The 27823-nt window shown below is 36.2% G+C and overlaps 1 protein-coding gene across 5 annotated transcripts in view; it reads left to right on the plus strand.

The window, feature by feature from the left end:
• The first annotated feature begins 14949 nt into the window (after positions 1-14949).
• Positions 14950-27823, plus strand: part of PDE1A (phosphodiesterase 1A) — a 149064-nt gene continuing 136190 nt past the window's right edge. For 4 of the 5 annotated variants that reach the window (XM_083865745.1, XM_083865748.1, XM_083865747.1 and 1 more), the window contains exon 1: positions 14951-15046. In XM_083865745.1, the coding sequence (XP_083721871.1) occupies positions 15024-15046 (23 nt within the window). In that variant the 5' untranslated portion in view covers positions 14951-15023. Of the gene's footprint in view, positions 15047-27823 lie in introns of all 5 variants that reach the window. The other variant, XM_083865749.1, reaches the window with a different exon arrangement.

Here is a 27823-nt window from a genome sequence, read left to right on the forward strand (position 1 = left end):
TTCCAACATGTTTTATCAGCTGATGAAAAATCTGAAATGTGTTTTCTCAAATTTATTCTCTAGTTTACAGTTTTTGTTCAGAAAATGGATTCTTGGCTTGGGACCAAATAACTGGTTTTTATATAATTAAATCCTAAATGCTCTTATATAAGAAGGACAAAAGTCAAATAAGTAGGAGGATAAAATGCAAAGATCTAATTTCTTTGAAGTTTGTTTGTAAGTTTGTTATTATTCTTGATGTTCTTGCTTTTAAAAAATGCCTAGTTTGATTAGAAACTCATTTAGAGTGTACAAATTCTTTGTTGGAAAATTCTTTTTAGACTTAAATTCCATGGGTTTTTCTGGATTTTGAAAAGAGGGGGGGTTTTTTAAGGCGGTTTTTTTAGGTAAAATAATATCTGTGCTAGTGTGATCGGAGTGATGAATGTTTGGATTTTGTCACCTGTTGTTTGTTTTCTTTGCCATTGTCAGTTTATTTTCGGTTTGTTTCTTTTCAATTGGAGCTTTCCAGCATCTCTAAATTTTTTGCAGCATCCTTTGGGACGCCATCGGTTTACAGTGATTTTTGGATTATGTCTACTTTTACTTATGCTGACTTTGCAGGCAGAATTTTAAACATAAATCTTACAGGCTTCTTTCCCCTATCACTTTTACTGCATTACAAAAGATCTTTAAAAGCTGCTGTCTTCATCCAAGTGGCAGAAATCTTGTACACAAAATGAAACAAAAAGCTGCTTTGGAAAATACGTAGAGATTATGCAGTGGAAAATGTGTAGAGAATTATGAGCAACTCGAGATTCTACATACTTTTAAATTTTTTAGCAAAAAATATTCAGTTTAATCCACCAGATACTTGCTATTAAAAGCATGTAAAGAATGGGGAGAATCGGAAATTCTGGACTAAACAGATTCCACAGGACAAAATATCTGTTTTTTTAATTAAAGGCCACATTTGTTTGAAACTTAGAGCAGTGCCAAGCATAATTTTATTGGTACAGCCCTTGTTGCCTTGGTCTGGTGCTAGGTTACTTTATAGGGCACAGAGTGAAAGTTGATTGTCATTTCTTCTGAATAATTTTGGGCCAGAAACACAGTTCTTTTTATCACATGCTGTAATCTATTACTTTTTCCTGAGCTTGATTGATGTCTGATGTAGACAGATATCTGTCTGAGCTTGATGTAGACTGTGACACCAGGTATTTCATATCTGTAAAGATTTAGGTTAGAATAAAAAACTTTCACCCACAATGGGTGATGCAAAAAAGTGTTAGAAAAGGTTTTAAAATGATGTAGTTATGTTAACTCCCTGTCCTAATCTGCATCTTACCAGATGCACAAAGAAACAGTGAATTATAAATAGGCCATTAGGGATAACCTCAGCCTTTAACTTCTCCCTTTATGGGCTACCACTCTGTCCCCTGCCTGCTGCCCCTGCCTTTCCTCATGTCAGCAAATGCTGCTGGCACATGCCTCCAGCTGCCAAGAAACTCCCATCTGGCAAGCCCTTAAAAGGTGGGCGCTCTCATCATTTCAAATCCTTACAACTCTGAATCCGCAGCTTTTGAAGGAAATAATTTGTTTCTTGTCTGACATGGTTGGGCTTTGATGTCTCAAAAAGTAAATTGGAAGATGACTTTCTGCTGTTCGTTCGCATTCAGTGAAGACTGCATCCTGCTTTATAGAACAGCTCTGACCAAGCGGATCAGGCTTGTTTTTGAAACTCAGCCCCATTTATCATCTTCCTGACTTTAACAATCTCCTCAGGAAATCTAAAACTGTGTGCATTTCATTTTCTTTTTATTCCCCTTTTCTTAAGAAATGTCTTCTCCCTGCCTCCCCCTGCCCCAGTGGTGCTCTCAGCTGCTTTACCAGCTAGCTTGCTCTCTGACCACCATAGAATGAAGGTTTGGTGGGTCTGAACCTCAGGCTGGAGCATGGTCAATGGTGTGGAAGAAAAGAGTGGGCTCCTCACGTGGGTTTCACTAGGCTTTGTTCCAACCAGGGAGCTGCCCATGTGCAAGAGTGAGCTTTGGGCCTCTGTTCTCACCTTATGTACTTGGGGGTGTCCCCGAGGAGGGGAGAACCCAGAACCAATAGAAGGGGAGGGAGGATGTGACCCAGAACAGGGAAACTTAACAAAACAATGAAGAAAGGTGTTACCAGAGTACCTTGCTGAATGCCAGGGCTTTTCCCCCAGAATCTTCCAGATCTTACAAGGTGATTGACAAGGTCTATCATCAGGGAGAGACCGTTGGGGGGTTTGGGGATGGGAGTATCTGAACAAACCATTATAAACTATAACAAAAACACACAGAACTTTAGAAAACCCAAAATGCACACCGCAACACCCCCCAAAAAACCCCCAAATGACCAAAGACAACACCTCAACCAAAATGCAACCAACAGACCTACAGAAAACAAGGAGCGCTCCCCCATTATTCCTACTTTTAGTAAAGTAACAGAATACAAAAACATATCAAGATTGAAGATCTGTGTTATTAAGGAATTTGTTGTAATGAGGGAATAATTGCTTTTATCTGTAGTAGTTTTATAGCAATGTTGAGAGATTACATTGATTCTGTGAAGGAAAAAGTGTGTTTGCTTTCTCAATGCTCAGCTGAACTCTGTTCAATGACTTTGTTAACACAGGGCATATTCTTAGTCCACAAAGGGATTTGTGGACTAAGGGGAAAGGGTAAGATACAATTTTGTATCTTTCAGATGTTTTCTTCTAAAATACTGTATTGTACTATACAGTCAGCTGTGGTATTCTTACACACAGATATTTAATTTGAATGTAGTTATTGGTTGATGCTGTAAAACTAAGGAAACACATGTAAGCCGGATTTTCACTGATGAGCTTTTTTTTTTTTTTTTTTTTTTTTTTTCCCCACTGATCAGTTTGAAGGCTACTGGATGTGTTGAAAAACCTGATGTTAGGTGGCAAAGTCTGGGTGTTTTTTCACATGATCTCCAAGCTTATAATCTAAGGAGTGGGAAAGACTTTCCTAAAAAGTTTCTGGAAATGGATTTTATCTTTAAAGATTTATTTAAGGGTGTACTTATTTTTTAGCACTTATTCCTATGAAGGAAAAAGTTGAGGAACTGAAGGGAAAAGGATTTTAGTATTGTGTGCTTGGCACTTCTATGGCATGTTTTTAAATGCTGTAATTAAAAACCAAAAGAAAATAATAGAGCATGTGTATGTTTCATTATAAGTGAAAAGTATTTACCCTTTCAGATACTTACAAGTAGATATCATAGGAATTATACAAATGCACACTAATGACGATTAATGAGCTGTTATGTAAGTTAGTACTTAATTGATTTGGCTAAATATCAGTCAGTAAGAAAAAAATGCAATTTTTTTTCATGCAGCTAACAATTTTTGCATATGCAAATATATGTGATTGGAGCTGTGTCAATCTCCAACAACTTCCAGTGTGGTCTTTTGTGAGATTATAGAAGCCTCTGCCAAGTGTACTTCCCGATAATTTTTCTGAGTGAATTTAAAGCCTAAGATTTCCCAAGAAAACTTCAACTCATGCAATTTCCTGCCAATTTTGTGAAGTCAGTAACAGGGATAATCTAAGTACGCTTTGATGTCTATCATAAAAAGTAGCAAATACTTTTTATATAATAATACTGCCTTTAGAAGCAGTTGTTTTTTGTGCAAAAAGTTACTATATTGATGTGATCAAAGTGATGGATCTTCCTTTTAGAGTTGTCACAAATTTAAAATGTTATTAGATGTCATGGCGGTAGGCCTTGGCTGAGAATTTCCTTAGCTTGGATTTTCTTTCTTTACTTCTCTGCCTTGCTTATCATGTTATATGTCTTTCTTAAATAGTAAGGACATTTTCACCTCAGCAATATATCAGAAGTCATCAAATTTTGACACAAAGCAGATGTCTATCTAAAAAAAGAAATAAAGGCCTTCAAAAGAACTTTGAAATCTATGTGGATACTTACTTGGAAGGGCACAAACCATGCTAATAGTAAGCAACATCCAATAGAATGTTGTCCCAAGCCAATTTAAAATATATTTTCTCTATCCTTCAAATTGTTTATAGGAACCATATTTGGTTAAGTTACTTTTTTATTGTCATCAGTAGATAAATTCAGTCAGATGGGTCAGAATCTGCAGAAGGCATTACTTTTACTAAAGCTTCATCGAAATTAAATTTGGAGTTTGAATCAATGCCCAGGAATGATGTCAGCTATAGCAGATTAAATTTGCTAACGTCTCTTCATTTTAATTGTGTTTTTAAAACAAAGCAGATAATACTTCCAGGCTTTTGCCTTTTAATGTTTTCAGCCTTTCTTTGGGCTGAGTATTTTAGGGTATTGAGTATTAAATTTCCAATCTATTTTGCGGTACCTCTGCATACAAAGACATCGATTTACTAGGCACGTTTCAACAATAATTTGTAAGTAGTAAAATATTCAATATTTTATCAGTCTTTTGCATACTGTCATAGTTGTTTTATATTATGGAGGAATGAGTAAAGGGAAACATAGAGAAATAATTACTTATCTGCAGTATTGTCTGTTACTTATCCTGAAAAATCAAATACCCCAAATACTTCAAATACTTTTAGGAATCCTTTAATATTTAAACCAGTATATAACCTGTAGGAAAATGGGTAAATAATTCAATTTTCTGTCTCTGATAATATTGTGTATTAGATATATGTGGCCAGGATTTTGTATAATTGTAACAAGATAATTTTGCTTTTGTTCTGTCTGGTGATATGCTTATGGTCTGACTACAGCCCTAGAATTGCTAGCCTTTTTATTTGTATCCTATGTCACATTAATAACAGTTGTAATTATTTTTTTTACTTAATCTGCTAAAAATCTTAATAACATAATTAAATCAACTGCATCCTGCAGCAATGAATTCTGCAGGTAAATTGTATTGTCTATATCCTGCCACTGGAAACAATGTGAAGTGTTCAGATTTCAAGTAATTGGAAATGAAAAGTCCTAATTTACTGGAGTAAGCTTTCTCCTCAGTGGCAGTACTTTGCTGTATGCTAGAATCCTAGCACCCAGTTTTAACTGGAAGGGAGCTCTGTAGGTCTTGTAGTCAAACATGATAAAGGTACTTGGTGGTGTGTCCAGCTGAGCCTTGAACACTCCTAGGATGGCAATTTCATAGCCCCTCTGTGGATTTTCCAGTGAATTCTTCCCCCAAATTCTGGAATTTCTCATGTTTCTACTTGCCTATTACCTCTTGTCTTATACATGTGCACCTTTGAGAATTATCTGCCTCCATCTCCTCTTTATCCTTTGAGGTGCCTGTAGCTGGGGAGCAATAAGGATTTCCCTGAGCCTCCTCTCTATGGGCTCCCCAGTTCTCTTAGTATTTCGCAGATGATAGAGAAGAGAGCAGCCCCACAAGGACCTTGTCTGGCTCCTTCAGTGCCTTAGGATGCCTCCAATCTCATGGATTCACTTATGTCCGAATTAATTAAGGAATTCCTTCCCTTTATCTCTCTACAGCAAGTATTGTTTCACTTCTATAGTGTGCTAGGAGGCTTAGGGACTTGGAAATCTCAGGACAAGCCATTACATAGAAAGATAAAGTGCTCTTTTCTATTATTTTTAAATGCCTTCCACAGAAGATACTTGGGAATCTTTACTGTCCCTTCTTTTCCACTCTTCCAGATCACATCTTCACCACTGTGTCCGCTTTTTTTTCACCAGCGCTAGTAACCATCCCAATACTGTGAGACTTTCTTGGCTGAGACTAGTCAGATTTGGCAAGGGGAATAATAGTTTTGCCATTCTTGCAGAAGCCCAGGTTGGCTAGGTTGCAGCTATGTAGCTTTAGTCCCTTTTTTTTCTGTGGGATGTTGACAGGGGAGGATCCACTGGTGTATAATGCTGAAATAAGGAAGTAAAAGGTAGCCTTTATCCTACTGCAGTGTCCTTCTCTCTCTCCACTTTCCATTATGCAAAGGTCTTTATGTGATCTGAGCTATTATTTTGTAAAAAAAATTAGACATTATGGTACTTTCTGGTGTGACAAATATCAAGCACTGTGTTGCTGATGCTAGAAAAAGGTTTGTTAGGTTTCCTGATGCAATTAATCTTTTTGATCTCAGAAGTGGTTCATATGAATACTGTTTTACTCTTTAGAAAAGCAGAAATAGTGTTGGTCTGACACAGTGTACGATGAAATCTTTGTCTCGTTCTGTTATTGTATTTGCACTGCTATAATTTTGTCTTGTGTACTCATCATAACTCTTGAATAACCTGTATTACCTGTTGTTTATCTGTTTTTCTTTCTTCTATTTGCTTCATGGTTTAATATAGCTGCCCACACCAACACCAAGGTAGTTACGAAATTCAGAACATCAGGTAGAAAGTTCTGATAACTTCTAGCTGGTTTTTTTTAATACAGGATGGGTATATATTAAAACTGTCTTAGAAATTATGTTATCCACTACTGCTTAATTTAATTTGCTCTTCTTTATCAAGATTTCCAAGAGACAGGGAAAGTTATATTAAAAAAAATGTTCCTGTGTACATAAAAATTGTGTAAACATCTGCTAGTTTTAGCAACTCTCTTGAGCAATCAGCCTCTCTAGCCTCAAAAGCTCTTTTTTCTTCAAGACTCATTAGTCGCATAACTTGGTAAAGTTTTAACTGGTTTGGAAAGATGCCATAGCACAGCAAAGTTCACAGTGAGGAAATTTTACTCTGACCACACCATTTGCACAGCACTTGAGCAAGATTGTAGCCCTGGACATCAGCAGAGGGGATGTTTTTTCCCCACTTTATTTTCTCTGATGCAGCTTACATTTTGACCCCAGGAGTAGACTCACTTTCCTTGGGAGTGAGTTGGCACCGTAACCGTTCTACCTCTGACTGCGTGCTCTTCTGTGTTTGTGGAGAGCTGCTTTACTTGTCAGTTGAACGGGAGAAGGAACAACACTTTGCCCAGTTGGGAGGTGCTGGAAAGCATTGTTGCTCAGGGTCCTGTGTCACCAAGCAGAGCCATGTCAGATACCTGGCTTTTGAAGTGTCATGAGGGCTCATAAACAGCTTTTAACTATCCCAGTGACAGTCTCATTCCTGAATTATGTGATTTTTGAATACCAGTACTGTTGACAGAAAAGGTACACTTTGTAATTTTAAAGGTTTAGGCTTCCTCCTAAAAATATCCTAAGTCACTGGTTTTTGTTTGTTTGTTTGTTTGTTTGTTTTTAGTTTTTTTTTAAATGAAACTGCATTGTTTAGCTTCAGTTACATTCACTAATATACTTCTATACTCACAAAATGCAATTCAAATTTTTAAAATATATCTAATGTTTTTGTGAAATTATTTTCTCTATGAAATGCAGTCTTTCACTGAAAATTTAGTTGCATAACTATAGAAAAGCATAATTTCTAAAATTCCATGAATAATGCAGCAATGATTCAGACAGATTTTAAACTCTATAATGGCTGATCAGAGTTTAGGAATAGACCTATCTTCTAATACTGCAATAATAAGCAGATTTCAGTTTAAGACAGGCCACAGGGACCAATCAATGTTTTCCAAATTTGAGGACCAGTATTTAATATGTAATTTAGGTACTGGGAAGGTTTTTGGTATGCAAAATGAAAAAAAAAAATTCCATGTGCTGCCACTTTTCCCCATAAGTTTCATACTCCACTCAACTTCTAAGGTGTTTAAAAGCCAAAACGTGGAAAATACCTTGCTGAAATTAAGGTTAAAATTCGGAATATATTAGGAAAGAGCCTTTTTGGCTGCCCTTAGATTTGAAATTCTGTAGCAGCGCCCTGAAGTGTGGTGGTTTGAACAGATTATTTCTGAATCAGGTATTTTTGTGCATGTTCACATACAGAACTGCACCACAAGTACAGGCAATACTTGGGGTTATGATGAGGTTTTGTCTCAAAGAGAGCGTCTTTGCTATTCTGTTCTGAAAGCTCAGATCTGCAATTAAGGCTTTGAAGGAATCCTGTGTGGGCTGGGATGATTTGATTCCACCTCTTTGGGACATCTACTAGTGGAAAGTTTCTGTACAGTAAAAATAGCTATAGTCAGGGTAGATTCCCAAGTTTATCTCTTTAGTTTGAGATGAAGAGACTTTTTTTCTCTGCTGGCATCTGCTCTGTTATAATATTTTATAAATATCAAGAAACATTTTCTTGTTGCTGAGGTCCTTGTGTAAGTTGTTTGAAAAACCTCTTTTCGACAATGATTAGCTGAAATGACTCCATGTTGTTCTATATCTACACATCTTTCCGCCATGGATCAGTTATTTTTTTTTATAGCTGATATAGTTCTGTGGGATAAATTGACAAATGCTTTGCCATATCTAGATTTCCCATTTCCTATTGTTTTGCATTCCATGTTATTTCTTCCTCTAGTTATATGCAAATACCAATTATTTGGCAGTTGGAGTTTTTCACAGTTAACCACAGCTTTTATGTTCAAATGACTTTTTACCTTACCACTTCCTCTTCTGTATATGATTATCAAAAGTAAAATGCCTCCTAAAGGATTAATTGAATAAATCTGAAATGTGATAAAATAGGCAATGGGCTCTGATAAAAGGAGCACAGCTAGCCTGGAACATCTGTATTTATTCTACAACTGTTCTTCACTGTGGAGGCAGTCTTGCCTTTTTGACATTTTTAGCTATCAATCTCATGTTATCATGAAGCACATCATCATCCTTGTGATTCCCTGTGGCAATTTCAATGCTGATGGCAGTTCTAGATCAGTTTCCTCTCTTTGCAAAAATTAGTATATTAGTTTTGTAGTCAAGTTGTTTCCTAAGGAGTTCCTGAAAGCTAATGTTTGTTTCATATTACTCCTCAATTTCAGTTGATGCTTTTCAATAACAGTTTGCCAATTCATTTCAAATAAAGAAGTTAAAAGTCACTAAGTCTTAAAAAAATCTGTTATGTCTGTTTTCTTCAGCTGTGCTGACTGCCCTCTGACACTGTATGAGGTATGTGCAATTGCTGTTTTCAGAAATTTAGTCCAATTGTCATGGTTCTCTGTAGTTATCTTTTCTTTCCTGAAGTACTACAATTAAATACTAAAAAGTTATAAAAGAGTCACTTTTAATGGTAAGTAGGACTGAAGAAAATCTCAAAACTGTTTTGTACCTACTGTTCTTTGCTCGTTCTACATCTGTTTTTTTTTTTTTTTTCCCTGAGTGTAAAACAGTTATCTTTTAGTTTAAATCACTAGTGAATTTCTGCTGACCAATTTAAACGTATCTGGAGAAAGATGTAGATGCCAACTGAGCTTCTGTCTTACAAAGCAGGTCAAGCTGTTAATCACCCTGCCTTGAACCATCCTCTTGTTTCATTTCATTCACTGACATGCAACACTTTCTACTGAATGGTTTCCTCTTGATGACTGCTGTCTGTTTTCAAACTCTGGTTCTGAAACCTCTTTCCAGGTTCAGCTGCTCAAGACACTCTCTTATTCTGTTTTTCTACTTATGATGCAGTAGCAAGTTTTCATCTGCAGTTCTTTTTGTTCAGATTATCCATAACACATCTCATGTCTTATGTATCTTGGCAATTATTCACTTTGTGCTATCTCTCCATCTCCTAGAATTTGTCAGATTGTTTGGTTCACTGAATTATAAGTAAATTATTGATTTCATGATTCTAACTTGAGTAAGATCATATTCAAAGTGAACTTAAAGATAGATATGTTTAACAGGGCACCTGGACATCTTGATTTTGTGGATTGCAGTGAGGTCCAGTGTGGGTGCAAATTTCAGACATCTACCTTAATCAACCTGGCTTGGCACTGAATTGGTCTGTGAACACACACAGAGCTGTGACAGACCTTTGGTGCTGGTTGCTTCTAGTAAGGGGCAGTATTTGAACAATCACATATGACAAGGTCTTAATGTGTCATTGGTAAGTTTGCAAATATATATCTATTTGTGCCCTGAGGTTTTCAGCTAATTTCCTTGCAAGCCTTAGTGGGTATTTGTTTTCATTTTTAGTTGGCTTAAATCTTTGATATATCTGACACCATGTTCATTACCAATATGATAGGCCATGCACACAGCAAACAAACAAAAGGCTCTTTTTCTCCTTGCTAGACTTAAAGTTGGTTCTTGAAGGACACATAAATTAATATACGTATTTTAATGATTACATCAACAAGCCTGAAATACAGTAAATCAGATGCAGCAAAAAATACTGAAGTAAAAAAAAGGGGAAAATGTTCCCTGTTTGGTCTCCCTATATAGGTCATCTAAGTAAGCACTGTTAATATATCAATCTCAGCTCTTTTGCCTACTTAATTGAGTCAATGCCAATACACTGTGTAGACCATATGCATAACTTTTCAGAGTTGCTATTCCACAATTATGTAACTGTACTAATTTTGTTAATATATTCTGTGGAGAATCTGAAAATCCAAGATTATTGTAACGTCAATATTTTACCATTGCTGGAGACCTATGCATTTAAATAAATCCATGAACTTTAATAAGACCAAGTATTTCTTCTTCCTCTGCTGTGCTTCCTAATGATTAATAATTTGAATATTTGGACATTGCAATCAAGCTGGAAACTGTTTGTGCAAAAGAGGATTGCACATCACAAATGAAAATATAATAGAAAATGGAGAGGGCAAAAGGAGGCATGGAGAACACTGACTAGCAAACCATTCCTTTTCTTCAGGGGTGGAATTTGAGTGATGTGATCTCTGCAATCTTAGGCTCTAGTCACAAAGCACCACGTAGCACTTGAGTCTACTGGCAGGCACTTCAGTAGTTTAAGTCTGTTATTTACAATGCTGTTAAACTCTGTCTTACCCAGCAAATAAATGCAATGCTTTACCTGCTTAAAATTAAATGTGTGTTAGTGCTTGGCAGAGTGGGGCCAGGACATACAGCATGCAAATCTAATACCTGCTGTCACTAATTACAATAAATTTATCTTATCTTTTTGAGGATTTGTTTTTTGTTTTCCTTATGTTTTCAGATTTCTTAATTGGTTCATGACTCTCCTGCAGTTCTACCGCAGGGAGGTTTGTGTTGTCACGTTTGGAGGCATGGGTATTAGTTTGACAAGTCACCCTGCAGGTCTCTTGATACTTCCTTATTTTCCATGTGTCATGAATTAGATGTTTTGAAGATTAATTTCAAACAAAAGACCGTATTTAATTTCCCTTCAGGAGCAGAGGATCTCTTTAAAATAAAGCTCTTATTCTCCTCATCAAAACCTGCATGATCCCTTTCCTCTTCTTATAGCTAATTAACTGGTATAGCTGCAGGATTTCCCAGTTTCAAGGTAAGTTGTTTTCATTGCAATTGTGTGATTTTAACTATAAAGGTCTGTCAGTAGTCAATATTGAAAAGATAATCTGATTTCTTTACTGGTGCATATATTTTAAAAATATTTCTTTGCATTGATATTACTACTGTAGTCAATTACTTCTATACGAAAGAAAAGGATCTTAGTTTAAATTTTCATTAAGTGTAACTTCTTATCTGAGGATTAAGTGTCACTGGGAGAGTTTTATTATCACCATAATTAAGGGTGAAGAAGTTAATTATTCCTGTTTTAATGTATCTCCATATGGGCTAATAGAAGCGTGTGTTGACTTTAGTACGGAAATTTTAAGCTGAAATCTAAAAAGAATAGAAAAACTGTGGGCAAAGGGCAAAAAATACTTTTTTTTTTTTTTTTTTTTTTTTTTTTTTTTGAGGAAAAATGGACTGTAACAACAACTTGCTGGGACTGTTGGGTTACGTAGGGCAAAACCAGAAAACTGGTTCAGGAACAGGAAACGGAAAGAAGAAAACTGTGAAGGATAATTTTTCGTTTCAGATGCTAGCCCTCTTGATTGCCCTTGCTTTCTAAAGTAGCAGCTCACAGTTTAGTATTCTGTATCTTCTTTTGACCTGCTTGTACTGTGGGGGCAGAGCTCAGTGTTTCTGAGCAGGTCGGGTGGGCTGGAGTTCTCCCCTGGCCCCTCGTTGCTCCGTACATGCTGCACGGTGTGGCTGCTCTGTTCCAGCAGCTCAAAGCTCTTGCAGCAAGAGCTGTGAGGGCACTGCCTTGACTCTCCTGTTCTCAGCCCCGTGCCTGCCCTCCACTGAACCAGAGGAAGGATGTAGCTCAGCTGCTTCATTCTCTGAACATTATTCACAGAAGCTAAAGAGAGGAAAGGTCTCTCCTTTCCCAGTGTTTCCATGAGGGTTTTTTTGCTCGTGTTTTCCAGATAACTTAAAAGTTGTTCTTTTGTTTTAGATGGTTTGTTTCTGTCTCCCTAGGGAAATACAGGACATATTCTGGCAAATTTCTTGATTTTCAAATGCCTTATCTGTCTTTTTTTTTTTTTTGTTTCCTGCTTTTCTTTAATTTTCAGAGAAACAATTTCATCCTTTGGTGTGTTCTCTGGTGGTTTGTTGTATTGATTGTCAGGATAAACCTTTGGAGCGAAGGCTGTTGTGTTTTTCTTCTGTTTAAGCCATGCCAGGTGCTTTTGCTGTCGCAATTTCTATTGTTGTAGTGGCAGAGTCCTTCAGGGAGCAGAGATTTTACAATTTTCCTTTGTGGAGTTCTGGTGACGTTAGCAGGTGTATCTCCGTTTACAGGGATACTGTCTGGGCAGTTTGCACCTTCCTTCCTTCCTGAAGGATATTGCCTTCTCATTATAGTTTTTTCCAGTAAATCAAAGCAATGTATCTTCAACTACTGAATTCCTTCTGAGGGAGAAAGAACAGCTTGCAAACACCACTTTTTTTTTTCATTGTAGAATTGGACAACAAGAGCTGGAAATACTTTGAGGCCCTTAAAATTCCCCTCTGTCCCTGGAGGTTTATGTGGTTTCTATAAATACTTAATTTCTTTGCTTTGCTTCAGATATTTGGCAGTTAAAAGGCAGAGAAGAGCCCAGATTAGTGTGAGATGTTCTTATTAATTATTCCATGGAAGGATATTTATACTCTTTCTTACAAACTTTGGTTGGACTCCATGCAAAACAGGAGTGGAAACTTTGGAAGATTTTAAGTGGTTCAAAGGTACTACTGCTGCCTTTGACCAAGTAAATGCCTTGAAGTTTTTGAAAATACAAGGTTTTGTTTCTTCATTTTTGTCTTTTGATGCTGCTTGAAAATTGTAGGTGATTTCACTCATCCAGTGACTGTTTTTCAGAAATTATTAGTGAATTTTATGGGACTGACTCTTAAATGTTTGAGTCAGGAAGAATTTGGTGAAAGTCTGGGAATTAATAGCAGCTTAAAATAGTGTATGTCTTAAATCCATGGAAGCAAATGAAGTGCACCATTTAATTATCCACCGGAAATCAGTGTTCAAAAGATGCAACTCAAACTGGTTTATAACTCTCATAGGGTGCAATTTATCTCTATAATGTGCATAAAAGGTACCGTAGAGAAAGAAAATTGATTAGGAAATTCTGAAATGTTAAGATTATTTCAGAGCTGTGAATCCCTTTTTTCTTTTCTTGTGAGAGCCTGAGTACTTAGTAATTACTTAGTAATATCCATTTCTGCCAATTGCATCAGACAGGAATGCTCATCTCACTTCATTACAAAATTTAACGCAGATAAAGCTCTTTAGTTAAAGCCACACTGAAATATTCCTCCCTCACCCTTAGGATCCTTCCAGTCACCATCTGAGGATGCTCATCCTCACTTTTCAAATGTGGACCCAGAGCTCCTTTGTCCCAACTGGCAGTGGCACCAGTAGCTGACAAAGCTGACACATTTACTCCCTCTTGGCACTCTCCTCTTGCCTGGCTTCTTGCACCACTTTTAGTCTGATTGAAACAAACATGATCACTGAGACAAGTCTGGGGTATATTTCATTATTTGGCTGCTGCTTCAGAAATGAAGGTTTTTACTCACCAGACAAGACAGGTGCTATTTTCAGAGTGGAGAAGTGCTCTGTAAACCTAAGTCTGTGACTGAGCAAGCAGCAAGGAAATCCCCTCCTTTGCCCTCTCCAAGCCCCGACTTTGGCTGTACAGATAGGTTCTGAAGTTTGCACTTGGAAGGCAGAGCAGGCAATCTGCTGCATGTACTGCACCCTTTTGCTGTTTGTATGCACTTGTTTTTTGCTGGCAGCCACACAGAGTTCAGCATCAGATTTTACACACACATGCTGCTGTCCTGGAGGATTTGCAGAGCGGGCTGTCTTGCAGCTGCTGCATTTTCCACCAGTTAAATTGACAGTTACCTACTGTGTGGAGTTGCTAGGAGAAGGTGAACAGTCATCATTACGGCATATTCCTTCAATAACAACCTGTAGCGCTCACTGATTTCTCTTCTGCAGGGATTTAAACATGTCTTTGCTACTGACTTAGCATTTGTACAGTCATATTTTTATTGACAGGCTGGTAGGTATTTATTCAGTAAGAAACAATTCAGGATCAACTAAAAGAGGAAAGCTCTGACATTTGAACATACACTCTTTTTGTAGGGTGATGTGGCTGATACTGGCATCTACCATCTGCTTTCCTATTGCAGCCTGTTTCTCCAACCTGCAAAGCAGAAACCAGCCTTTCTTTCCTTCTGGATTGTTAAAGCCATGCACATTTATACTGCATGGCAATGAATTATAGTCCATTTTAAGGAATCTTTTGTGCTTCTGTGTGTATTCCCACAGCAGAAAAAGTGCATGAGAAAGGAGCTTGAGCAGTCAGTAGTATAAGTAGCTGGCTCTCCCGTATGGATTAGACTCGTGAGGTCAGAGGAGCTGTGTGTGCTTGGGGGGGAAGAGTGGAATTGTCTGTCAAAGTGAATAGCGATTCAGGCAGGATCGTCCCTCAGCTGTTGTAATTCTGATGTGTTTTGCTATGACAGCAGCTACTGTCTAACATGCGTGGATCTTCTGAAATTTGTAGTGGACTAAGGACTGCTTTTACTTGCTGCTGAGCCTGACTGTAACTGTATCGCTGTAGGACAATAACGATGGGGGCTCGAGCGACAGAAACAACCCGGGAACTGGAAAGCGCCTCTGTACAGTACCAAATAGGAGGACATACAGAGAAAATGTGGCAACGACTCAAAGGAATGTGAGTAGCTTGTCTCCTTGTCTTTTGTTCTGTTCCTTGAGAAAGATAATTTTCTTCTGTTTGTTAAAATGTCTAATTAGGAAATGGGAGAGTTATCTTTAAGCTGTGAACAGTATTTGCTCCCACAATACAGTACATAATTCTGGTTTACAATGGTACTTAGATTAATGTCAGACTCTCTATTAGGTTCAGTCATCTCATTTAAAAAATGTATAATAAGTGAGAGCTATTATCCAAATTGAAATGCAGGTAAGTCCTTCCAAGTTAGTACTTCCATATCTGTGATATGATTTTGTAAATGTTATCTTCAGAATCAGCATTTCTGGAGCTGTTTTGTCATTGCTGTCAGTATATAAGGGTAAGTATATTATTGCAATTCTATAGGAAGTACTAATACTTTCCCTTTAAGACTGAAGGTAAAGAAGTCTATATTAAAAGGTGCTTAGCTATTAGGAAGCTGCTATGTCTGTTTTTTGTCAATTATTTTGGTGTTCAATAATGCTAGAAACTAATTGAAGGAGTGTTTGAAGGGACCACTATGTATCTGCTGTGCCTAATGCACTGCTCTCAAGTGCAATTTTCATGAAGACTTTCAGTGCAAATGATCAGTAAATAAACATCTGCAACCTGACAGAGAGAAACTCTATCAAACTAGTGCATCCTAAACCCCTCAAATGTCATCATCTCCTTTTCAGTATTTGCCAGGTTTTTAATTTAAAGCTGATGTCAGGATGTTGCAAATAAATAAATGTTACACTTGTTGAAGCGAAGAAATGGCACTATTATTTTTCTGGAAATATTTGTCATCATGGGTTTCTAAAGGTATTCCGCAGATGCTAAATAGTGCCTCAGCTGTTGAAGGTAAACAGATCATTTAAAGTGTGGAGGATTAGATGTCTGTTTCCCCTGTGCATTGGGTAGAGACTCAAACAGGCTATGGGAAAGGGGATTTCCACCATCTGCTTTCTTTAAAGAGAAATTGTCTTGCTTGATTGGAAAGTCACTTTTCAGGTGTGATCAGGGATTTATCCTAACTTCTCTGTGATATGCTTTTGAATATTTGCTCTGAATCCTATTATCACTCTGTTCAAGATAATGCACTTTGGGAAAAATCTAATGCACTCCAGAAAATCTCCAAAGTATACAGAGAGGAGCAAATATTTTGATTATTTGATTTTTTGATGATGTCACACAGCTTGCCTTTGAGTTTCTGCTACCAGAGACCTCCATCAATTTGTGCAGATTTCCATTTGTGTAGTGTCTTAGCTGCTGTTATTGTTCTGTAAGTTCTTTCTTACCACTAGATTCTTGGGTTGAAATGTTGACTTTTAGCTGCCTCTGGAATGGTACTATTAAACAAACTAATGCAAAAAACTAAACATTGGTGACACTCAGTACAAGAACTCCAGGAAATAAGGTTCATGCTTATTTAAGAGTAGTTAAAATGATATTTGGAGTTTGTGGTGTATCAATATAAAATGGAGCTTAAGTGTTCGGAAACCACACACCTTTTACAGGTTGGTGCCGACCTCGTGAATGTTGTGACAAGATGATGCTAAAATATTTGTATTTAAAAAGAAAAAAACAGGTTATATTATTAGATATGTGCTCAGCTAACTGTTTTTCAGACTTACCAATGGTTTCTTTTAAATTATTTCCTAGTCAATTGGAGATCACTCATTAGTCAATATTATGAACATTGTAGGGGGAATTTTTCAGAGTAGATATCAGGGCTCAATTTATAGTATAAGCATCAGTCATTAAGAAAAAGGATTCATTTTGTTGATGAACAGATATCAACGTAGAAGCATGTTTCAATGTGACAGGGGAGAGGGACAGATAAGTGGGACTGCCAGATAATCAGACTTGGGAAGAATTCTTTCATAAACAGTCAGGAGAATTGTTTCATCTTAGAGATGGGAATTGTTAATGAAACTGATGCCAAATTAGGCAGCTTTTAAAGTAGTGTGCAGTAGTATATTTACACTGAAGTCAAGACTTCATGGTTTGAATTATGAAGCTGAATCTGTTCTTGCTGATAGAATCCTCAGACCTACATAATTTTCATGTGATTTCAACACAGTTTTATGGTATTTTGCCAGTCAAGAGTGCTGATTATCTTCTTGCAAGCTGGTCATTATTTCTGGAAGAACGTGGGATTCCATTTAGGTAACTATCTGAATAGTGTTCAAAAGCTGTACAATAGATCCTTAAAATTAGCTTTAGTTTTCTGTTAGCGTTTCATCTTTTTTCATAATAGACTTTTAATTATGAATTTGGCAGCAGAAGTCCATTAACCCTGCATGTCTTGGTGTTTTTGTTGTTGGCTTGTGGTTTTTTTTGGAGTTTCTTTCATTTATTTTTGTGAAATAGTGACTATTCTAGAAGATAGGTGAGTTGAATGCACTTAAAGCTAAGTGAAAATCCTTATTTGAATACCCAATAAGAAAAGCTGTCTACTGTAGAAGCTTGAATGAAGGGGCCTTTTTATAGGTTTTCTACGCTATAGGCTTTCATAGGTCTTGCTAACCCAAGTGTTGCAATAAAGGCTGGGATGCTTGGAATAAAATTAAAATTATATATAACTTTTATTGGGTTTGTGGTGCTTTACACCCAAGCTCTTACTTCTGTATGGCAATTAAAAATCCCCCTCTGTTTTCCTTATACTGGAATTGCAGCAGTGCTGAAACCAAGGACATTTTCTGGCAGAGAAGATATTAATTTGAATTTCATAACTTGATCATTGGTGCTGATTTTAATTGATGCCTGAACATATAAAACACAAGCTCAGTAAAACAAGATGTGTGAAAATGAGTCATGTAAATTTATCTTGACTGTAGCTTCTGGTTTTTGAATTAAGATATTTTGAGTATGCAGACTGCAAGCTTTTAATGTTTTGTACTTCATGGTGAAAGCAAAAACAAATAACAAGGAACAGCTAAATAACTCGTATAATAGTGCGGCTTTTATAATTCTCTGTTACGCAGAAGAATAAAAAACAAAAGCCATTCAAGCCACTGCAGGAATTCCAGCTGCCTGACCAAAGGGGAGTGCTGTATACCTTCTACTTCAGAAAATACCTTGTCACAGCCCAGCCAAGGGGCTCCTTCTCAGCCTGTTTAAATGCCATCAATTACACCCTTTCTCCCACAACCTTTCATTCTCTATTGGATGGAATCTTACTTTAGACAGTAAATAAGTCTCCAGCTTAAATGTATTATGGTGTCAATAGATCCAGATGATTTGCTGCTTAGGAGAGTTTGTCTTCAGCTGCTGAGTGTGGTAGGGAGCTCAGAAAGAAAAGGAGCTTTTAAAAAGCATTTTGGTTTGGAATGCAGAAAACCAGGTTTAAAGCAGAGGTCTTTATGCTTACTGGCCTTACAGTGTTTGGTATTCTCCTTAATCTGCACATAGACTTAACTCTGCATTGTTCCACACTGTGTGAAACCCTGTGCTGTCTAAGGTCTATTTCATCTTTTTGCCTCTTCACTCAATGTTGACCCAGAACAGCCAGACATCTCCCCCTGCACCCCCATCTTATTTTATTTTGTGAGTAGACATCTTAGACACCTTTGCAAGTATCTTCTACTATCCTCGTCACTGCTGGACATCGTATTAGGGATAGGTTCCCTTTCTAAGCTTTGTATTCATTTGTGAGTAAATAACTTAATTTTCATTAATATTGGAATTTGCTAGAACTGTTTCTAGTTTGCTAGAAAAATGTCTGAATGGGAAAAGTCAAAGTCCAAGCTTCCAGGAATCTGAGGACTTGAAATTCACATGTGGTTAGTATAGACTATTTTATGAAATTGTTTTTGCTTAAAAATGAGAACATGTTACTGTCATCACTGGTTAAAACTAATTTGAGCTAACTCCTATGGCAAAATGGATTTGGAAAACAGTCATAAACTTCTTTCCTTACCTTCTTCTCTTTCTTTTCCCCCACATTCAACATGAGACCCTGATTTCTCCAAAAAGGAGTGTCTTAAACTGTTTTAGGCACTAAAAGGGACTGACATTTGCACCCAGTTTGTTGATGCTGCAATCTTGCAATGACAAATTGCATGCATACACATTTTGTAGAGACAAAAAGGGGCCTCAGTCACTGATTTGGGCAAATTTGACTTGATGTCAAAGAAAGGAGAAAAATGGTTTCCTGTGCACCTTCTGAATTATCAGAAGATAGAATTTTTTTAAAGGCATTGGATAGAATCCAGATCAGCAGCTTAGTTGAAAACAGACTAGAAGGGGTGATTTTATTTACAGAACAGTCACTAGGTCCATGGATACTGGTGGAAGAGTGGTAGAATAGTTTCCAGAAACAGGTATTACAGAGGTCTTTCCTCTCAGTTGCTTGTTTACATTTTATTTTATACTGTATTTAATGTTTGCTTATTGCCCTTGTTTTTATGGTCTATTTGCCTCAACTATGGTAGTTCAGTAAAGCTTAACTGAAGAGATTATCAAAACAGAATGTATTATGATATAAAGATTTATACATTTGTCAGTACTGAACACACAAAAAGAGGAGAAGAGATAGAATTACAGGTGAATATCTATGGTAAAAAGTAGCAAGACAGATTGTCACTGCTGACTACATTAGGAACAAATGACTATATGCTTCAAGTAGTTTTTACTTGTAATGTTGCCTATTTTTACTTTCTTGTAATGTGAAAACTTCCCTCTAAAGTCATAAACTCTTAAAAGTAATCTAAGTGACAGGTATTTCTGAGGGGACTTAAAGTAAAATTAAAGTTGATTTCAGAAATGCTCTGAACAGAAAATGGAAGGTATATGATGATGTTCCTATTGATTGATATGCATCTCATTAGTGCTATAATTACAGTAAGAATAGTTTTATTATAAATTGTGAACAGGTCTTTTGCTTTTGAAACCAAACTCCGTTTCTGCACCTGAGTAGTCAGTAAGCAATTTATAATTATAACTATGTAGCTTATAAATATGTATCCAATTAAACATAGTATGACAAATTTCAAATTTTCAATAAGCGCAGATTTTTAGCTAATTAACATTAGCAATTTAAAGAAGTTTTCTATCCAGTCATATTATTTTACTTCTAGAAAGGTATTTCCATTATTATCATATAGATAATAGGCATATAGTAAATTTTCAGGCTCATACTAATTTTTTCTTGCTATTTCTGGCGCGTACCCATGCTGTCGATGGATTAGAATAAATCCTGATCCTCCAATTTTCTGTGAGCAGGTGAATTGCTGTGCTTATAGAAAGCTGTACTAGAAATGACTGCAAATTGAAGGAGTGGTGCAAAAACCATAATTTGCCCATGGTACCCATAAGAACAATGGCAGTGTATTTGCAGGTGTCTTGGTCCCTGAATAACACGATATAATACTGAGATTTCACCATTAGAACTTTAAATGAACACGTCCATGCATCCCGCACATCTGTCTCTAATTAAAATTAAGTATTATATCTAAGGACAATGGAAAGGAGATTAAAGATAACATTTTATGAAGCTGACTACTAAACCGCAATTAAATTTCTCTATTCTGTATTTTTTTTTAGCATAGACATCTGACTCTACTTATGCTACATCCAGCACTTCTAAAATTTCCTAAAAGAGACTTTCTTGGCTATTCACCTCATCATCTGCTTAGAAAGATATTGTATATAATTGACTACACAAATAATTACTTTCCTCTTATTTTGCACTCCTGCCAACTCCTTGTGCAGGGATCCTTGATTGCTGACCAATTATTATAAACATTTCTTTTAAAACTTCATTCTCTAATTTAGCTGTTGCACATTGAGGCCTCCCACAGTTTCTCAGATCTATGGGTCAAAACCTTAGAGTTCATATGGCCCTCCCACATGTAACTTCCAGGTTCTGCTCCACCTCCACAACAGAATGAAGTCAAAATATCTGGATAGGAGAAAAAAAGGCCTTTTGTCTTGCTAATTATATAGAGTTAGAAAAATGCAAATGCCTAAATACTGAAATCACATAGTTACCGGTGGAAATTATAATAAAAATAGGCATTCACTTCATACATCTGAAAGAAAAACATAACCTCAGGTTTATCAAAATTGTACCTGACAGAATTTTTCCTGTAAGATGTCAAAATAATCATTTAGGAGTGAACCCATCTAGTACTATTCCATTTTTGTTTGTGTTTTCCATCTGATCTGGCTTACTCCTGGTATAACCTCTGGAGGAGGGCTAGAACAATATGGATGCAATTATTTCTGCTGCCATTTACTGGAGACTATTTGACAAATAAGACTGCAAAAAAGGTGTAAGATTTATTATGGTAGCGAGTGCTCCAGTACTACTGTATTGTGCCTAACATGAAAGACTATTTTTGTCAAAATCCTCCTCCAGAGATTCAAAGCCTTCCAAAAGGAAGGAAAATTGCCGGCTAGGCAAATGGGCTAAGCTTGACCCACAGACTGCACAGTGACAGAGTTCTTTACCCTCTTTCTAGCAACAGCAGGCTTTTGTAGTTTTGTTTTTCCTTTACTGCCTTCCCATACAATTTCATGACGTACTTGAGGTCACCAATGCAATTTGTGGAACTTTTAAAACAAGGCTTCATAAAGAGGATATATAGAGGGAGTCAGAACTTAATACAAAGTAAATCCTTTCATTTTACTAGGGAGATGGGGAAAACTGAGCAGTTATGACTAAAAGGAGAGAAAATTGCACTCTGCTATGGTTAAGGCAAGCTAAACAGAAATTGAGTACATCACTTATAAAGTTACAGCTGACAATGAAGTGACTCAGTTTTCACAGTCCATAAAGCTTTGCAATTAGTCAGGCAGTGCTGCCAGACTGAAGAAGCCAGCCTTCTCCCCGACCTCTCTTTTCTATTAAACAACTGCCTAGACTTGTAAAGAACTACTACACTCAGTTTCTGTTAAAGGCTGCAGCTGCTCACAGCATAGACATGCATTTTCTAAATACATATATGCAAGGAATAGTGATTTTAAAGGAGTATGTGACTTGCTCCTAAAACCTTGTGTGATTCTGACTGTTGGCCAGCATATATAATTTCATTTGTGAAGTCAAATGCTGTTAACATGATATTGTATTTATTCCTATGGATTTTGGTAGAAATGTGATTTCCAAAGTGGTTGGCTTTCTGCGAGTGGAGTGAGTTTGTCAGATGTATTATCCCTAAAAGGTGACCATTTTCTGCAGATACTGTGGGTTAAGTTGTCTTCCATGATATATTCTTGCTTCCCAACTCTGATCGCTGCCTTCATGCACTTTTTGAGCTGTTCTAATGTGTCTGGTTTTGATACCACCAGGGATTTCCTTTGTGGTAAGAACAGCAATGACTTTTTTTTCCCCCTTACTATAAACTTTATTGGTTCCTAGGATTTCCTCTGTGTTTTCATACCTTGTTGCATCCTTACAACAAGAGAGTTGTTTGAGGGTGGGACTACCTGAAGGTAAAGGAGATGGTCCTACTTGAGCAGCTCTCTAAGAAAACAATCATGGTCTTGTATCTGTTATGTTTCAAGTCCTTGATTCTATGATATTGTAAATCCAATACTAGGATACTTAGTATATCAAAACATGACAGTGGACATTGATTCAATATGAACTTCTGATGGTTCAATTTTGTTTCAGTAGATTTGAAAGGCTAACGTTGAACTGGCAGGTTTTATGAAGATCAAGTACTGCCCACGTCACTCCAGAGTTATGCACAGATAACATCTGTGCTTTTGTAGCCTACAAAATAGCTGGCCTGAAAGAAGGCCAGTATAAACATCCGTGTTGTGTGCTTGGGCTAATTCAGGACAATTGTAATTATTTATTTGCACCTCAGCTGAATCACTGAAGTTCTGCTGGGTAATCTATAACCAGCAGAACTGTATTCCATGTTACAGCACAGTATTCTAAACCCCCCTGAACCTTTTGTTTGCCTTGGCTCTATAAACCCCTTTGCTGCCACTGGCAATATCTTGTGGATCTGCAAATCAAAAAAAAAAAAAAAAAAAAAAAAAAAAAAAAAAAAAAAAAAAGCTGAAAAGTGCTTTATTAAAATTTTTATTCTTCTTGAGGTGAATGATCTTAGAATGAGTACTCATTAGCTGCAATTGTGCTGTTTATGGTCTGTACATGAAGCTGGACTGTAATGAGATTTGGTATGGTTTATTTTGAATGAGTAAGAGAAGTATGCTCATCTGAGTCAGTGTTGTGCAATGACAAAAAGCATTCCTAAGTTTCTTGTCTCTTTGACAATTTATGCAAATATGTCTGATTTTAGATGTTCCAGAAAAGCCAGTATACCTTGAGGTATCATGTGCTGGAAAACATTAAAATAACATATTAAAGCTTTGCTTGTTTCCGGATTAACAGTTCTATAAATATTGCCCCAATGTTAAAAAAATAAAAAATGCTTTTTCTTTTCTTCTTCACTGATCTCATGTTCGTAATCATTATCATTTAATGTTTTTGCATGATTTTGTTGCTATGTATTTAAGAAGTTTTTCGGAATAAGAGATGGTTGAGTTCCAGCCGTTCAACCTTCCAAGCATAATGCAGATATTATTTGAAGCAGTGTTATTTAACTAGGAGCGATCTCAAGGAAGATGTTTGTCTGTACAAGTGCTTATGCTCCATTATCTATTGTTTGACATTGGCTGCAGTTTGTTTGACCCAACCATTCTCCAGACTTTTGGCGCCCCAGGAAAACAAGTAGCCTCCATAAATATTATGGAGACATTTAATTGTTGTGAATTTCTCTGATAAATAGTGTTTGAAGGCAGCTATGTTTGAATGGTTCACTGTTAGTGTAATTTATGCCAGAAAGAAAGTAAAGAACAAACTGCTGGGTAGAATTTGCTTCTTTCTTTAGTTCTTCTACAATACAGAAGTGTTCTGCCTGGGAAATTTGAAATTAGGTTTTTTTCCTTCTGTATTGTCTGCAGAATTTATTGAAGAATTGACACCTAATATCATGCTTACCTGCAGTTCTATATTTTGTATTTTTATTTATTGTGTTTTGAATAATTTTTTGTTTGTTTTTTAATGTTTTTTTTTTGTTGTTGTTTTGTTTTATTTTGCAATACCTTGGACACCTCTTAGTGCAAATCTGTAGCTTTTTTTTTTTTTTTTTTTTTTGCCATTTTGCTAAAGGCTTGATGGAGATTTGAGAATTTTTCTTCTAAACTGAAGATTTTTTTTATTTATATCACTTAATTTCCTAATCTCAAATACATTCACTTAAGGTAACCACCTGTTTGGCAGAAATGCCAAATATACCAGGGTCAGCTGGAGCTGCAAATTGTTGTCCCTTTTTGGCAGTTCCTTTATATCTTCAGTCTGTGATTTTTCTGATGCACAGGCAACTGCACTGCAAAGAGCATTACATCATTGGTCTTAATTTCCATTATGGTGGGCTGGAATGCAGAATTGCTGCTCTGAAGAATACATTAAAAAAATTGGAAAAGGCCACCAAGATTAAAAGCTCAGAAGAAGGAATATTCTGAAATGTCTTTTAAAAATTTTGAGTGAATATCTCTTTCTGACTTCAACTTCCAAACCCTTAAACTGAAGGGGCAGCAACCTGATTATTTGAAAGCTGCTTGTCCTAGTCCCTGTGCTGCCAAAGATGACCTGGGCTCTGAGAAATCCAGAGGAATAGTTGCCTAGAGTTTGGAAATCTGAGTTAGATATATTTTTATAAGCAAAGTAAGTCATGCATGAAATCTGAAATTTTCCATTAAAGAAGTTGAATTATAAAATTACTGACCAACTCTGATTTACTTATTTTCTACTTAACTAGAAAGACTTTGGATTTTATAGCTAATTGAAAATTGGGTGTTTCTCTTTTGTAGAAAATTGCTGAAGTATCAGAGAAGGTTCTATGTTTCAATAGCTACTAAGACTTGCTCAGCAGCCATAATTCTGTTCAAGTTTACAGACCAGATTTGTGGGATAAATCTGTAACAGTCAATGGCAGTAAGGCAGAGATAACCTTTTCACTGGCGTATTCTGCTGTGACAAGGGATCCCTATTTTAGTAGTGTATCTTCCTTGAACAGGCATTACGGGTCATCATTCTAAATAATTGGAACAAAGATGAGACTTCAAATTAATTTACCTGTGAGTATTTGAAATTTGCCTCCATTTCTTATTGCAATGCATGTATTTTGTGCCTTTAACACATATTATATATGTGGCACTTTATTATACTGTGCTGGAATGTGTTGAGTCCTTCCTTGATGTTTCTGTCCTGAACACTCCTCAAAACTGAACTGCCTAACTATCTTGATTTATTGAGTGAATAATACACTTACCTCTGGAAGGAAAACTGCAATCATTGAATGATACAGTATTAGAGAGGTGCATATATATGTAAAAGGAGTGGAAAAAATTATAATCTTCAAAATAAGTTTATATCTACTGCATCTGATTGATATAAATATTGTTCTTAACTTAAAATGTGGTAAATAGAAAATTTCGCTTATTTCGACCTTTTGAAGTCCCCTTCTAAGCAGATTGATTTAATACTGCTTGTTTCTCTAAAATATTAAAAGCTATTTGTCAAAAACATGTCAAAATGAAGAATGATAGTAACGTACACATGTAAATAGTTTTGTGCTAATTGTGAGAAAGCTTTGCCTTCAAGACAGACATTTAATTCTGTTTTTATTTTCTTGGGTAGTTCAGTTAGCCATTTTCTACTTTGTGTGAGCTACATAACAAAATGAGATTTCCTCGCTGCTTGATTGATAGAAAATCCCTACTGTTCCAGAAACATTTAAATATGTAATGTTTAGAAGTAACTAGGCATGAAAGTGTTAAATATTGTTTCCATACTTATAAAACTATATGGGTAATAGTATTCCTGGCTTTGTAATTAAAAAAAAAACTTGATGAATACCTAGAGATTCCTGATAAGAGCTAAGAAATTGATAATATGTTTCTGTGAAAGAGAAATTACATTTCCAAGAATCCTAAATGGACAAATCATGAACACTTAGGGCCTAGGCTTTATGATCCTTAATTCTCGTTTAATATACCAGACCTTTCCCTTTTCCTTCACCACTGATGTACTGAATGTGGTTCATATACTGTATGAAAGTGAGCATTATCTAGAAGAAAATTGGTTTGCCTTCATAGCAGATACGGACAAAACGGTTTAAATATGATCGTACAAAAACTGCAAGTCTGTTTTTAGAGCTGGATACAAGGTAAACACAGGATATGAGCATCCCAAAAGATTGTGAGGGATTTGTGAGAGTTTATAGCTCAATCCAAACTTTGAGTTGCTCCTATCACTGATAGAGCCCAAACCAAAGTTCATGTTTAAACATGTAGAGCCTTTTAGAAGACAAAATTGTCATAGATTTAATACAACTTGGTCAATATGTCTACTTATATAATACAAAAAGAAAAAATAAGTATGGTATTAGAATTCTTAAAGAAAATCTTCCTTTGATTTAATCTTTTAACAAGAATATATGTGCCCTAAGAATTTAATATTATCAATTCCTGAAAAAAATATTTGGCTCAGGTGGACATAAATCATATGGAGCCAGCCCTGTCATCGATTTTCCTGTCTTGACTTATGATCAGCTTTGAACAGATAAATTCTAGATATAGGAAAGAGCCAACCTTGTCTTAGTACTAGGTCATATTTAGCCTTCTAGTACTGTGCTCATTTTCTTCTCTGTAAGACAAAGAGCTGCACCCAAAATGCTGTGTTTGTAATATAAAAATATCCTTATCTTCCAGTAGAAGTTCAAAGCAAAACGTAGAGTGGAGAATGAGTTAATGCAAGTATATCATTTCCTATGAGTTTTGCCTTAGACTTTTTAGTTTAAAAGTTCAGAATATTTTCATCATCAGTGCAATGCTAGAATTATCTTGGTTTAAGAGAGAAGGACTCAGAAGTTGCAGAATTCTTGAATCATGTTACTAATTGGGGAAACATGGTTATTAGCAGAATTTGATTTTTAAATACTTTTCAACATTTATATATCAAATGCAATCTCAAATGCATTTTTAGCTTGAATGATCAAGGGAATAGCATGAAACTTTGTGCTTCAATTTGTACGTCAGCTTCGATAGAGGAAGATTTCAAGGGGAAGAATCTCAGGAAAAGGTAGAATTCATAGTGTTTTTAGAGATTAACTGTATTTTCGTTCCCACTAATGAAAAATGGTATTGCGGTTTTACATATGATGACTGAACTGAAATAGACTCAAAAAATACTGTGTAAAGCTCTGTAATGGCAATGTAAAGTGACAACAGATGTGATTTCTCACACTAAGATGCATTCTTATCATTTGACAACGATTATCATTATGATGATACTCCTGGCATGGAACAGTAGTACAATTTTTCTACATTGTATAAGCTATATGAAATCTGTCTTTAGCTGGCAACTATCCTTACTGAAGTTGGCAGAGTACCACATGTATGGGATAAATAGCTTTCTATATCGGCATGATTACAAAAATCTACATATGATGCTTCACTTCTGAAAATTAGTTGATGATTTTCACAAAAGGGTTTCTGCATAATGTAATTCTGAATCTCAGCAAGAAGTACTTCATGGCCCAGCTATGGCTCTATTTGCTCAGTCATCTGCTTTTATTCAGTCCATTATGATCTAATAATATTTAAATGCACTCCAGTTCCTGGCTGTACTGGGGCTTTGTGGCTCAATCTCAAAGTCTTTCAGATTTACAAGACTGCAGTTCGGACATATAAAAAAATGTCAAGATCTAACAATCAATTTTTTCCTTCAGGTACAATGTGTGTTTTACTACGGAT

The sequence above is a fragment of the Zosterops lateralis genome, assembly GCF_965231275.1.
Source record: "Zosterops lateralis genome assembly, chromosome: 7".
Classification (NCBI taxonomy): Eukaryota; Metazoa; Chordata; class Aves; order Passeriformes; family Zosteropidae; genus Zosterops; species Zosterops lateralis.